This window comes from Capra hircus, chromosome 1 (assembly GCF_001704415.2).
Source record: "Capra hircus breed San Clemente chromosome 1, ASM170441v1, whole genome shotgun sequence".
NCBI classification, from domain to species: Eukaryota; Metazoa; Chordata; class Mammalia; order Artiodactyla; family Bovidae; genus Capra; species Capra hircus.
Window position 1 is genome coordinate 126,912,847 of NC_030808.1, and position 13,097 is coordinate 126,925,943.

At 36.3% G+C, this 13,097-nt stretch overlaps 1 protein-coding gene across 2 annotated transcripts in view; it reads right to left on the reverse strand.

The window, feature by feature from the left end:
• The window catches only part of RASA2 (RAS p21 protein activator 2), a 124,253-nt gene that overhangs the window by 42,904 nt on the left and 68,252 nt on the right, over positions 1-13,097 (reverse strand). For both annotated transcript variants that reach the window (XM_018049720.1, XM_018049712.1), the window contains exons 6-9: positions 10,251-10,334; positions 8,584-8,656; positions 5,090-5,166; positions 3,146-3,247 (exon numbers count right to left, since the gene is read on the reverse strand). In XM_018049720.1, coding sequence (XP_017905209.1) covers positions 3,146-3,247; positions 5,090-5,166; positions 8,584-8,656; positions 10,251-10,334 — 336 coding nt within the window. The remainder of the gene's footprint in view (positions 1-3,145; positions 3,248-5,089; positions 5,167-8,583; positions 8,657-10,250; positions 10,335-13,097) is intronic.

Below are 13,097 nucleotides of genomic sequence, written 5' to 3' on the forward strand. Positions count from 1 at the left end.
GTGAGAGGAGGGTTCAGGATTGGGAACTCTTGTATACCCATGGCGGATTCATGTCAATGTATGGCAAAACCAATACAGTATTGTAAAGTAAAATAAAGTAAAAATAAAAATTATGAAAAAAAAATAAGTTCTCTGACACCAGGTTACTGGTAAAATAAGAGAACTATATTAGCACTAAGGTTCTCTTCATTTATACCATTCCACACCAACGGAGTACTGGTACCAAAGGAAAAAAAAAAAAGATGAAGAAATTCTGTAGGTACTGATGCAGAATAATGGTGATGACAGCAGCGGTAACTATGCTGAGTGTGAGAGATACCCATGGTCACAGCACTTATTTTACGTGAAACCAATTCATCCTCTAATGTTGGGAAGCAGGTATTAAGTGTACCACCCCCATTCCATAGCCAAAGAAAATAAAGGCATTCAGGTGGAACACCTTGTCAGGGATCACCCAGGTAGTTAATGACAGAGATGGGATTTGAACCACAGTAGTCTGATTCTAGAGTCCATACTTTTAACCACTATAAAAAGTCGACAAATACTTAATGAAGTTCTACTAAATTGCTAACTGAAAAAAAGGTATAGAACATGATACAATATGTGTCCATTCATGTAAAGAAGATGGAAGATGGATTTGCCTGTATTTACATAAAATATTTCCAGGAACTCAAAACAGGGGGTGCCTCGGAAGAGGTTAGCTACAGGACAGGGGCAGGAGGTAAGACTTTTATCTTCTGAACTGTGAACCATGTGAATGAGTTCTGTTGTTTACATATGTGAAAGTTAAAACTAGCTAATAGCGACACTAACGAGCTAATCCTAACACTTAAACAGAAGTTTCAGAATAAAGAATACACACTGTCACTAAGGAACTGACTAGTTAACAAAGGAAAGGGAAAGTAACTGAATCATGTCATAATTTGAGAACAAAATTGAAACCACAAAAGATCAGTTTTCAGGGGACATGCCTGGTGGTCCAGTGGCTAAGACTCCATGTTCCCAATGCCAGGGGCCTGGGTTCCATACTTGGTCAGAGAACTAGATCCCACATGCCACAACCAAGATCCAGCACAGCCAAATAGATAAAAATAATAAATATTTTTTGGAAAAAAAAAAAATCAGTTTTCAGGAAAAGACTCTAATAGTAAATGCTAAATAGAAATAATGTGGAAAGGGAAAGCAAACGAATACTTCTCAAACAACAGAATTATATTACTGATAATTATTCTCTTTTCTACTATTAAGATTAGAAAAAATACACTTGAAATCCTGAAGGTAAAGCTTTTTGAGTTTTCATTTAGTTATTAACAACCCCACAAGGGGACGCTGCAGTTCTACAACTGACAAAGGAGAATGTGTTTTAATCTGACTTAAAAGGAAATTGCATTCACATTTTTATATTTCCTCACATATAGGGAAGTGTAAATGAATGAGCAGGATGTTTCTATTTCATGCTGCATAAATTTTAACACATACTTCTGGCATGTTACCTTTAACATATACTGGCCAAAAATAAATCTACAGGAATAAAATTAATTTCTGTTAGTGCTTATATATCCTGACTTGGTAGTTCGACAAACTGTTGCCAAATTTGGAGGGCCTGTTTGGAGACATCTTATTTAAAATACAGGCTATAATGGCACATTTCAAGTTCACTTGGAGAAGCCTCGGGAGGCACAACAACTTACGTGTTATTTTGTACCAAGTAGCATGCTATGGACTTCCTCGGTGGCTCAGTGGTAAGTCTGCAATGCAGGAGCCACAGGATCTCTAGGTCAGGAGATCCCCTGGAGGAGGGCATGGGAACCCACTCTAGTATTTTTGCCTGGAGAAGCCCATGGACAGAAGAGCCTGGTGGGCTATAGTCCACAGGGTTGCACAGAGTCAGACACGAATGAAGTAACTTGGCACGCATGGCGTATCACTTTAAAGGCAATGAGCTGAGTTCAGAAATTTTCATTTAAAAAATGTATGCTAACTTTATATAAGATGGTAGAAATTTGGCAGGAGGGAATGACAAGCCTCAAATGTTAATAAAAAAAATGCCCAAGTTTCCTCCCCCCACCCCCTGCCCCATCTATGGACACGTTCTGGAAGTTACAACATATAAAATGCCACCATAAAGACTAATCTTAGATCTGCATTAGCAAAAGGTAAAAAAATAAAATAAAAATTTTGAGACTACACAGACCAAAGTGAAGAATGCCTGATGGCAGGCACTCAGGAGAGGCAGGATCCTGCAGACAAATGAGACTGCTGCCCACAGTAAGAAACATTGAACACTTGGTTTCAAGTCCTCTTCCAGGCAACTGAAGCTGAGCACTAAAAGGGGGCCTTACAAGGCAAATGAGAAGGCATGTTGTTTTATACTCAGTTGAAACCCAAGTTTAGCATGAGGGCTACTGGGCAACCTACTGGAGGGGAGAGGACATACCTGCTTTTATGTGCTGTAGACAGGAAAAAAAGCAATAGTTTCACACTGATTTTGCTAAGGAAACTAACATCAGTTTAATGTCTGAACATTAACATGAATTTAATGTCGTTATAAGAAGTCAAGAAAAGGTTTAATACTGTAGCCAATACTGAGCCACCAGAACCCTTGAAAAGCTCATTAACTGAGCTCAACATCTAGATCCCAGACGTTAAGAAAATAACACCAGAGCCATTCACAGTACATTTCAATAGGGTTTGGGGAAGAAAAATCACTGGTGAGATTCCATTAACAGCTGAATCTCTACAATAAACCCTTTGCTTTCAAACATTCGCAATTCCCATGCCTGTTAATAAAGTTTCTGAACTACAGATGTTGATCTGTGATCAAACTTTCTCTCACAAGAGTAACTCTTATGTAATGTTTGAAATGTTCTACATTTTTTCTTCAGAGTTAAGATTAAGTTTTTGAACAGGAAAATATTCTAGACAATTCAGTTCTTTTATCTCAGTACCAGAGGGCAAGTCATAAAACAAAAATAATTGTACTTGTATTCCTGCAACAATAAATTAATGGCCACATCAGTGTTAATGACTTTGGGCTTATCCATTCAAAACTTAAAATATACTTAAAAGAACCATTTATTTGCACAAACAGTGCATGAAAGGGGTTGACCTACTATGTAGTTCACTACAGTATCTGTCTTCTTACCAGGCTTGATGAGAGGCATCATTTCTTAATACGTTCACAGGAACCTTAATTTCACCGAGGAAAACATCTTGGACCAGGTTTCCATTGTTCCACAAGTCGATCCTGAAAATTTTAAAATTGGCTTGATTTTTTTGCAAACAATGTGTAAGAGAACAAACATGACCAAATAGCTTCAAACTATTACAATTTGTATTACAGCATTAATTTAAGGTTCTGAGTACTTTTGCCATAAGCACCTTTGCCACAGACACCTTTCCCTCAAGCATTTTTGCCACAAACATTTTCACCACATAACTAACTGGTTATAAGGCAATTCTGTCATAAAAAGATAAAATAAATAAATAAAAGAGAGACATTTAAAAAGACACAAACATAAAAAATAAAATTAAAAAGACTTCATTGCAAAATATAAAATTTTAATACATTCAAAATATGTATAAATTCATGGCAATAATTCACAAATAACTGATTTTATTTTGTGGGCTGTACCTAAACACTTGTCTTCTAAGTCTTTCGTTCACAGTATTTTACACATTGTTTTTGTTTTTGCTTACTGATTGGTCTCCTCATCCGGCATTACACTGTTTTGCTAAAATTTCTTCCTTTGTTAAAAGAGATGTCCATTTCCAAACACTACTTGCTTCTGAGCTTTGTACTGCGTTGGGAAAGCCATCCACACTGTTGTTCATTCTTGGCACAGTGTCCCATGTCTATTGACAGATGTTTCAAAGTTCTACGGGAAATGTGGGTTCAACTCTATGCCTCTGAGGCCCTCAGACTCTCCTCCAATGTGGTGTCTTTCAAAATAAGAAACCAACTCCTGGGGCAAATCATTGCCACCTGTCTGATCAATAAAGCTATCAATTACATAGATAACTAGAGGAAACACTAATGCAGTTCAACCAGTTGAAATCAAACTGTCAACCAGTTATTTTATTTTTCACAGCAAAGTTGACTTATAGCCAATTAGTTATGTGGTGAAAATGTCTGTGGCAAAGATGTTTACAGTAAAGGTGCTTATGGCAAAGATGCTTATGGTGAAAGTACCAGACAAGTAATTTCACATGCTTAAAAATAACAGATGTTAGCACCGTCATACACCTCACTAGCTAAACTAAGAAAGCAGAATACTACCGTAGTTTTCCTTAAAAGCACAGAATTTAACTATCTTAAATAATTTAAAAGAAAGTACTTCAGTTTCTTAGTTCCAAAATCTAGGTTTTATTTTAACCTGTAGAAATAAGGACTACAGAATTACATTTTTGAATTTGAGAAAAGAAACCAACACAAGACTACAGTTTCTTTCTCAAAACCAGTTAATATGTAAAGATACGTGATTTTAAAAAAATACATTACCTGGTCATTCCAAACATGTGATTAATACACCCTTCAGATGAACACACTGTTAACACCACACCTATACATGCATATACAAAACTTACACCTCCCAAACAGCATAGATATTTAAGACCTAGGAAATAGCACAAACTTCAAACACATGCACCTGTTGGGTTATCTTACAAGACTTCTTACCTCACTGAAATTTCTGTTAGACAGCAGATATGTTAAGAAGAATAAAAAAATTATTTCTAAATTGGCTAGTATATAATTACTTTTCTATATATTCTTTGCATCCATTATGTTATGATTTAAAATTTTAAGGAGCAATTATATTTGGGAAAAACTAAAAATATAAATAGGTAAAAATAAGGTCATTTAAAAAATAGATACACCTTGACTACTTCTGCAAAGAAATCAGATTTTGAGAAGATAATTTGGATTTAAATTAGAAGATAATTTAAATTAAAATGTACATTCCTCTAAGTTTCACTGATGAACTTGCTAAAGAGAATTCTGTTAAGCCTGAGTCATCTTTTTCAGTTAAATTTAGGATTTTTCTTTTGGCACAGAAAACAGCAACTCTGTAAAATCCAATTCACATACCTAATTTCCAGCTTTTCAATGTCCTCCTCTTCTACTTGGAACTGGGACTTTCTGGTGTAACTACTGGATCTCGTCACCTATAAACAAAACAGTTTAGTAAAAAAATTTTTAATATCTTTTTCCTACACAAACTTTAAAAAACCATCCCTAAAGTGTTTATGTTTTTTATAAACAGAAGAAAATGCCCACGTAATATCTGACCCCAAATCTAAATATACAAACAGCTATGGAAGTAGCAGAGAGAGGTAAAGATAAGGTGGTAAATAAAACATCAAAATCAACTTTACCTCCATACCCTTCCTTATCGACTGAATATGTAGGAACACTGGGTTCTCTGGCTCATATGTATCTGTTGGTGACTCAGAGTAAAAGTGTTCTATTTCAGTGAAACTGCATAAGCTAGGAACTGTTTGAAGACTTTCCCACATTTCTCAAGATAACAATGCCACCCTCACACTTCCTTCTCACATTTTTACTGAAAATATCAAGGCCATTGGCAGAACTTCCTCAACTACTGTCCACCTGAACACGTCCGTTCCCATAGAGGCCTGTTGACTGGATGACTTTTCTCATCCTTTTCTGAATCAGAGGGTGAGATGATCCTCCTCTTTTCTGAGACAGCTCCACCCCCACATGGTATGCAGTAAACATGCAGTCAGCATTCGATCTATTTTAATTGCAGCTTTCTTGACCATACTGTTCACCTCATTCAAGTCTAAGAAAAATTCTCCCCCCCTTAAATTATGGTCTTCCTATCTCTTTCCTTTCACAGACAAGTATCTCAAAACTGCTACCCATTCTTACAGCCTCCGCTTCCTCACCACCCACTCACTACAGTAACTCCTTATAATCTGGCTTCCTCATAGATCACCCTCCTAAAACCCCTCTCTTAATCATCAAGTCTGATGATGAAATTCTGAGTTCTCACCTTCCATGACCCCTTTATCTGAACGAGTGACCATACAAACATCCTCCATTTTCCCAGAGATATTCTCTTCTCTGAGTTTACCCAGCATGATCCAGGCTACATTCTGCTCTCCTTGCTTCTACCTCTGCCATTACTTCTTCCTCAGAACATACACACATGGGTTTTCTCCAGGGTTTTATATTTTATTTTGCTCTAAGCTACACAGGGCTGTACAGTTAACAAAGTGCTTTCATATTCATTATCTTCTGTGTTCATCAGAACACTGCTCTGAGGCAGGCAGGGCTAGATTTATTATCCTCATCTTGAAAATGAGGAAGCTAAAGTACAGACATTAAGAAACACATTCAAAGTCAAATATTTAATATGTGGCAGAACTTAGCTGGTTCACTTCTCTCCTTTCTTGCATACCTCTACACCCTTGGCTTGCTTTCTTGACTCACTGTAAGCAATTCTTGAATCTTTATCTACAGTGATCACCCATGTTAGTCATGAACTATGGGAGGATTTCACATGTCAGAGCTCAAGCTCATTATGCCCCACACTGAACCACTTGTTTTCCTTCTTAACTTTTCCAGATTTGAAATCATGAGGACAACATCTGACTCCTCCTTTTATCTTTTCTTCTGTAACCAATTTGTTATCTTGCCATTTGTAGTTTCTCATCTTTCTCTTCCGCCCTGTTTCCATATTACTCTCTCGAGTCAGACTCTTCCCCCGCTTTTGCTTTTTCCTTTTTTAAAAAAAACACCTAGATTACAACAGTCTCTTGATCTCTGTTCTCTCTCATAGCCATCTGGCCCACAGATCATGGTTAATTCTTCTCAAAATACTTCATTACTCTTGTTATCTCTGGGCTCAACAATATTCAATGTCCAATACTCCAACCTGCTCTCAAGGTCTTTCATTAGTTGGTCCTACTTTATCTTTCTAAGCTTAACTCCCTTTATTCCCTTTCAGTCAAATCACTACTTGCTACTCTTTGGACATAACTTTCTGTTTCTATGTCTTTGTTCAAAATATTCCATCTCTAATACTCTTTCCTCTGGCTTAACTCAGCGGCAGCAGAGCTCCCCAGCATCTGCTATTGCATGTCTGCATGCGTGTGCATGCTTTCGGTCTCTTACTCTAGCTAGAGAACAGAGACTGAACTTTTATCTTTATAATAAACTCAACAAAAGGGCCCTTCAAATGAATGTTTTGAGGCTTCATATGCATGCTTGCATATACCAAACAGGTCAGGTCTTGACTTTCAAAGGACATTTTGCCCCTTCTTGGATTTTTTTCAAGCTAGATGTAATAGCCATTTTTAAATATGGAACAACTGAATTAAGTAAGTCCTTGGCTGGAAAATGGAAAAATCTCACACTGGTACATTTTCTTTTTTTTTTTTTTCTGCCTCGCCTCCACCCTCACAATTCTTCCTGCTTCAATTCTGGCCTTTCTTCAACTGTGTTCCTTTATTAAAGCACAGTAATCAGGCATGGCTAGATGTGCCCTCACTCTCTTCACTTCGAAATATCAAAAAAAAAAAAAAACCATGTAAAAAGAAAGGAAAGGCACAAAATGTAACTTAAAAAAAAATCTTTCCTACATGTTAATTTCAACTGCAACCTATCCTATGGGCAGAACACAATCTTTTAGAATAGAGCTTACTTTTGTTTTTTCCTGTAGTTTTTAAATATGAAAAAGGATTTATTTAACAATGCTCCATATTATGGAGAAGGCAATGGCACCCCACTCCAGTACTTTTTCCTGGAAAATCCCATGGTCAGAGGAGCCTGGTGGGCTGCAGTCTACGGGGTCACTAGAGTCAGACACGACTGAGCGACTTCACTTTCACTTTTCACTTTCATGCATTGAAGAAGGAAATGGCAACCCACTCCAGTATTCTTGCCTGGAAAATCCCATGGACGGCGGAGCCTTGTGGGCTGCCGTCTATGGGGTCGCACAGAGTCAGACACGACTGAAGCGACTTGGCAGCAGCAGCAGCAGCTCCATAATAAGGAACTTCAAAGCCCTGTATTTTGGGTAACTTCAAAGCAGTTGAAGTTCTCTATGAAAATAAGCATGTCTCCTTAGAGTGATTTAGGTAAAAAGAAGTTAATAACAAGGCCTTCATCATATCATACTTTATAATCTCAAAGCATTTTCACATTTGAACCTCATAAAAACTCTATGACTTAGGTTGGGATGCTACTGCTCTGACAAAATTATCCTTTCACAAGAAATCTGAGTCTCTCATGTAGTGATCTGTTCAAACTCAACTGGGACTAGAACCCAGATCTAACTAGTGGATATTGCACTTACTTCACTAATGGCTTTCAAGGAGTATTTTGCCAAAGAGTCCTGGGGGGGCTGGATAAGGTGGGGTTCTGTGTGAAGGCGGGTGTGATACCAAGGCTGACTGAAGAATGGGTGTGGTCCTAGACCTCCCCCTCCTCAAATTAATCAGAGCTCTGCCTTCGTTTTCTGCACTGGGCCTCCACTGTGTCACACCACGGACTCATAGTTTTCAGGAAAAAAAAATGCTTAGTTGTATTAACATTTAAAGAAAACAAAAAGTTACCTCAAAATAAAAGATTTCATTAAACTGCGGATTGCTCGTTTTCTTCTTTACTTTTGTCTTCTTTTGGTCATTCCTGTTCCAATGTGGTAGAGTTTTACCTTGTAGAACTTAACAGTACACAATTATAAAACATGCTATTTCCAACCAGGGAGCCAGGCCTCTTTTCTGTTTAACTGTTAGGATGACTCAGGGAAGGCAGTAGCTTTAAATAGTACTTGAGGGAAAAAACTGATGTGTCTCTAAAAACTCAAATCAAAGAAGACACAAATTTTGTATATGTGATATATGCCAAGATTTTATTATTCCATGGCTATATTAGATTGACTGACAAAGTTTCCTTCAGGGGTTTTTAAATAACACATTCTATTATATAAGCAACTCAAAATAAATGGCAGAAGGAAGACAATGAGATTCAAATACCTTATTCTATGTTGAAAAATACCTCAGAACACATTTAACTCAGTTTACCTCTTGGACTTTGGCTACAATGTGGCTTAAAAAAAAAAAAAAACTTTTTATTTTGAAATAATTGGAGATGCAGAGGAGGTTGCAAAGAAATGTACAGGGAAGTCCCATGGAGACTTTTACCAGCTCCCCAACAGTAACATCCTTCACAACCACAGCACAGTATCAAAACCAATAGCGACTTTTTAAAACAAACTCGGATGCTAAACAGTTTCTATCTGTACATTACTAAGCATTTACACTAAAGAATCTGTTGGGTACTAATTATAAACAAGAACAAAAACCAAGAACAATTCCACTAAACACTTGAAACATGGAGAACTAAATCCCTTTGACAGCATGAATGTTATACGACTGAGTATCTGCTTTTAAATGTAAAACCATCTACACTAATAATAGGATACTATTGCTTGAGAACCCAGTAAGTACGAGGTATGGTGCTTTACATACCATAGGGACAAATACATTTTTCAAAGTGACTTACTGGTTATTTTCTTAAAAATAAGATACATAGTGAGCTTGGGGCTGGGAAGAAGCAGTACATGTCTGTGTATGTATATATATGTTTCTGTCTGGCACTATTATGCTCTTTGTTTCTTGATTCTAAGCCTTCAAGTTGAAATTTCAACTAGTCAGGCTCTGAAAGAAACCATAATGAAATTATAAAATAGAAAATACTAAAAATTGCTATAGATTTTCTATAAATTATCGTAAGTAATTTAAATCAATGATGCAGTGTGCTTCACCATGTTCTGGAATTCTCTCTGAACAGCACAGGTGGCACAAGCAGAAAAGGTATTTTTAGTCCTGACTTGCTTTCTAGATAAAAATATTGAAACTTCCTTGCTATTTTGAGCTAATATTTCTTAAAACAGGATTCTACCTGCAATAAAATCTAAGACATTTGAAAATAAGAAGGCTGATGGTGAAAGAAGGTCAAGTTCATGTTTTAAAGTACATTTTAAATACTATAAAAGAGGTTGCTCCCCATGGCCTAAGAGTCTGGTAGATTTGAAATGGCACTTGTTTTCCTTCATAAAAGAAGAGTTGGCTATTTGCAAGTGTATAACAGAACTGAAGATTTTTCTTTCAAAAAGCATTCATTAGTCTATTTCATAAATAGATATTTAATACGTTCTCTTAGAAACTTAATATTGTAATTATTAAACTTAAAAATCTAATACTAATTCAATAAACATTACCTGGAAGGGCCCACTAGAGAAACTGTTGCATAAGGGTCACAGCTTTGTCCATTTATGAGAGGCAACCCATGGCACGCCTTGACACTAAGGAAGAATAAGAGAAAATTAACATTATTATACTCAAGTTAAATAACATAAAACATTAGCTTTAAATACAAGTTATAAAGTCAAAGGGTTAAAACTGATTTTCACATGTCTATAGTTGTATGCCTATATACCACTTATCCCAAACATATGCATGCATGCACTTATTTTTTTTGGATTTTTTTGAATAGTATAATTGCTTTACAATGTTGTGTTAGTTTCTGCTGTACAACATGAATCGGCTATACATATACATATATTCCCTCCCCCGTGAACCTACCACCCCTCCAACCCCCACTCCTCTAGGCCATCACAAAGCACTGAGCTGAGCTCCCGGAACTCATTTACTTATGCTATACTTCCAAAAGAGGACTAGACCACCACAATTAGTACTGAGACTACCAAGTAATATTTAGCACACAAAGCATATCCAACAAGGTACATGCTGTGGTTTGCTAATACATCAAACTGACTGTGGCTTCTAAAAAGGAAAAGAAAAGGGTGTGAACCTTAAAGGAGAAACTACAAACCAAGTCAAATCTGTAGCATCATATCCTCTGCTGAAGCATGAATGAGAAACAAGGAAACAACTGTGGTTTCCACTTAAAATCTGATTCATAAATAAACAGCAAGCCACATACAGTCCTGCAGCCTTTTATTCTGACTCTCAATAACAGCTCCTGCATCATTCTGCAGAAAATGATTTAGGCCATAAAAACCAAGATCATCTCACCTACTCCATGGATAATGGTTACTGGTATTTACAAAGAACACTGAATCTGACTTAATGACCTGCTCCTCAAATTTTCTCTTTACTGAGGTTCACAAATTCAGTTGACCATCTAAGGGTGTACGTTTCCCAGTGCCTACAATAAACTCATGAGTGTTGGTGAAAAGCATTCTTGGCTGAAAGATGTGAGCTACTGAACAACATTCTAATTTCTCTCTACAACCCACAGATCATATATGTGGGTGAAGTGCAAATGGTATGCTGCCAAGTAAAGAAAGAAATAATAATATGACTAATTTCTATTAAATTGGGTATCAAAAATCAAATTAAAAAACTTTCTGAAACTAACTGATGAAAAGTACAGGTCAAGACAACAATTCTGGTTATTAATGTCAGGCTTGGGTATAGTCATATTTTCCCACTGTACATACTGTTTGAAATGTATACTTCTTAGGCTAAGTCTCAAAATGATACCTGATTTTTACATAGTATTTGCAGTTTACTATTTATTTGCACAGAATGCACCTAATTCTCACAACTGTCTTTGAGAAAGGTATAATCATGTCATTTTAAAGAGGAAAGTAAGGCTAAAAAATTTATGTGAGAAAATAACAAAATAATGCTAAAGAGGTAATACAACTTGTAAGAAGTAGGCTGAGACTCAACTTCTACTTTCTTAACTCCATTTCTAAAGTTCAAAGTCCTCCTACATTCCCACTGTGCCGGAATAAACTGTATTTGCTTGGCCACAAAGTTTGTTCGGGTTTTTCCGTAACACAATATGGAAAAACCCGAGCAAACTTTGGGGCAACCCATACTTTCTTCATAATACCAAACTTATCTGATGTAAACACTAATTATGAGAAATCTTAATTATAAAAACTCACTATAATTTTATGAAGTATGAAAACAATGAGAAAAATGCTTTTCAGTATACAAAGACTTCGACAAGAATATTCACAAACCAAAAAAACACCCGTAACCCAAAAATATGAGTCTATAAAAATCTTCAGAAGTACTCTTCAATAATTTTAAAATGGAAGTATAAAAATTAGGTTTTCTGACAAACAAGTAGTAGTATTAAATACAGACTATCTTACTTGCTACATATATTATGAAATATTTTCCTAATTAACTACGCTTCTAACTGGTAAATCAAACAACTTCACATCGTAAACCATGAGTTAAAATTAATGTTAAAATAACCTTACTACACCAAATTATCTTGTATTTTATTTATATATGACATACAAAGCATTAGATAATGACACATTTTCTAGAAATTACAAAGGAAAATAAATTTAGTCCAAACTTCTTTATAGTACAGAATGATTTGATTCTTTGCCTAGGATTTTTTTTTTAAACTAAAAGACAAATATTAACTTCTACATATATTAAGAAGAGGTGGCAAGAATACACATAAGAACTATACAAAAAAGATCTTCACAACCCAGATAATCATGATGGTGTGATCACCAACCTAGAGCCAGACATTCTGGAATGCAAAGTCAAGTCAATGGGCGTTAGGAAGCATGACTACAAACAAAGCTAGTGCAGGTGATGGAATTCCAGTTGAACTATTTCAGATCCTAAAAGATGATGCTGTGAAAGTGCTGCACTCAATATGCCAGCAAATTTGGAAAACTCAGCAGTGGCCACAGGACTGCAAAATGTCAGTTTTCATTCCAATCCCAAAGAAAGGCAATGCCAGAGAATATTCAAACTGCCATACAATTGCACCTATCTCACACACTAGTAAAGTAATGCTCAAAATTCAAGCCATGCTTCAACAATATGTGAACCATGAACTTCCCGATGTTCAAGCTGGATTTAGAAAAGGCAGAGGAACTAGAGATCAAATTGCCAACATGCTTTGGATCATCAAAAAAGCAACAGAGTTTCAGAAAAACATCAACTTCTGCTCTGCTTTATTGACTATGCCAAAGCCTTTGACTGTGTGGACCACAACAAACTCTTTGGGAATATAAGACCACCTGAACTGCCTCCTGGAAAATCTGTACACAGGTCAAGAA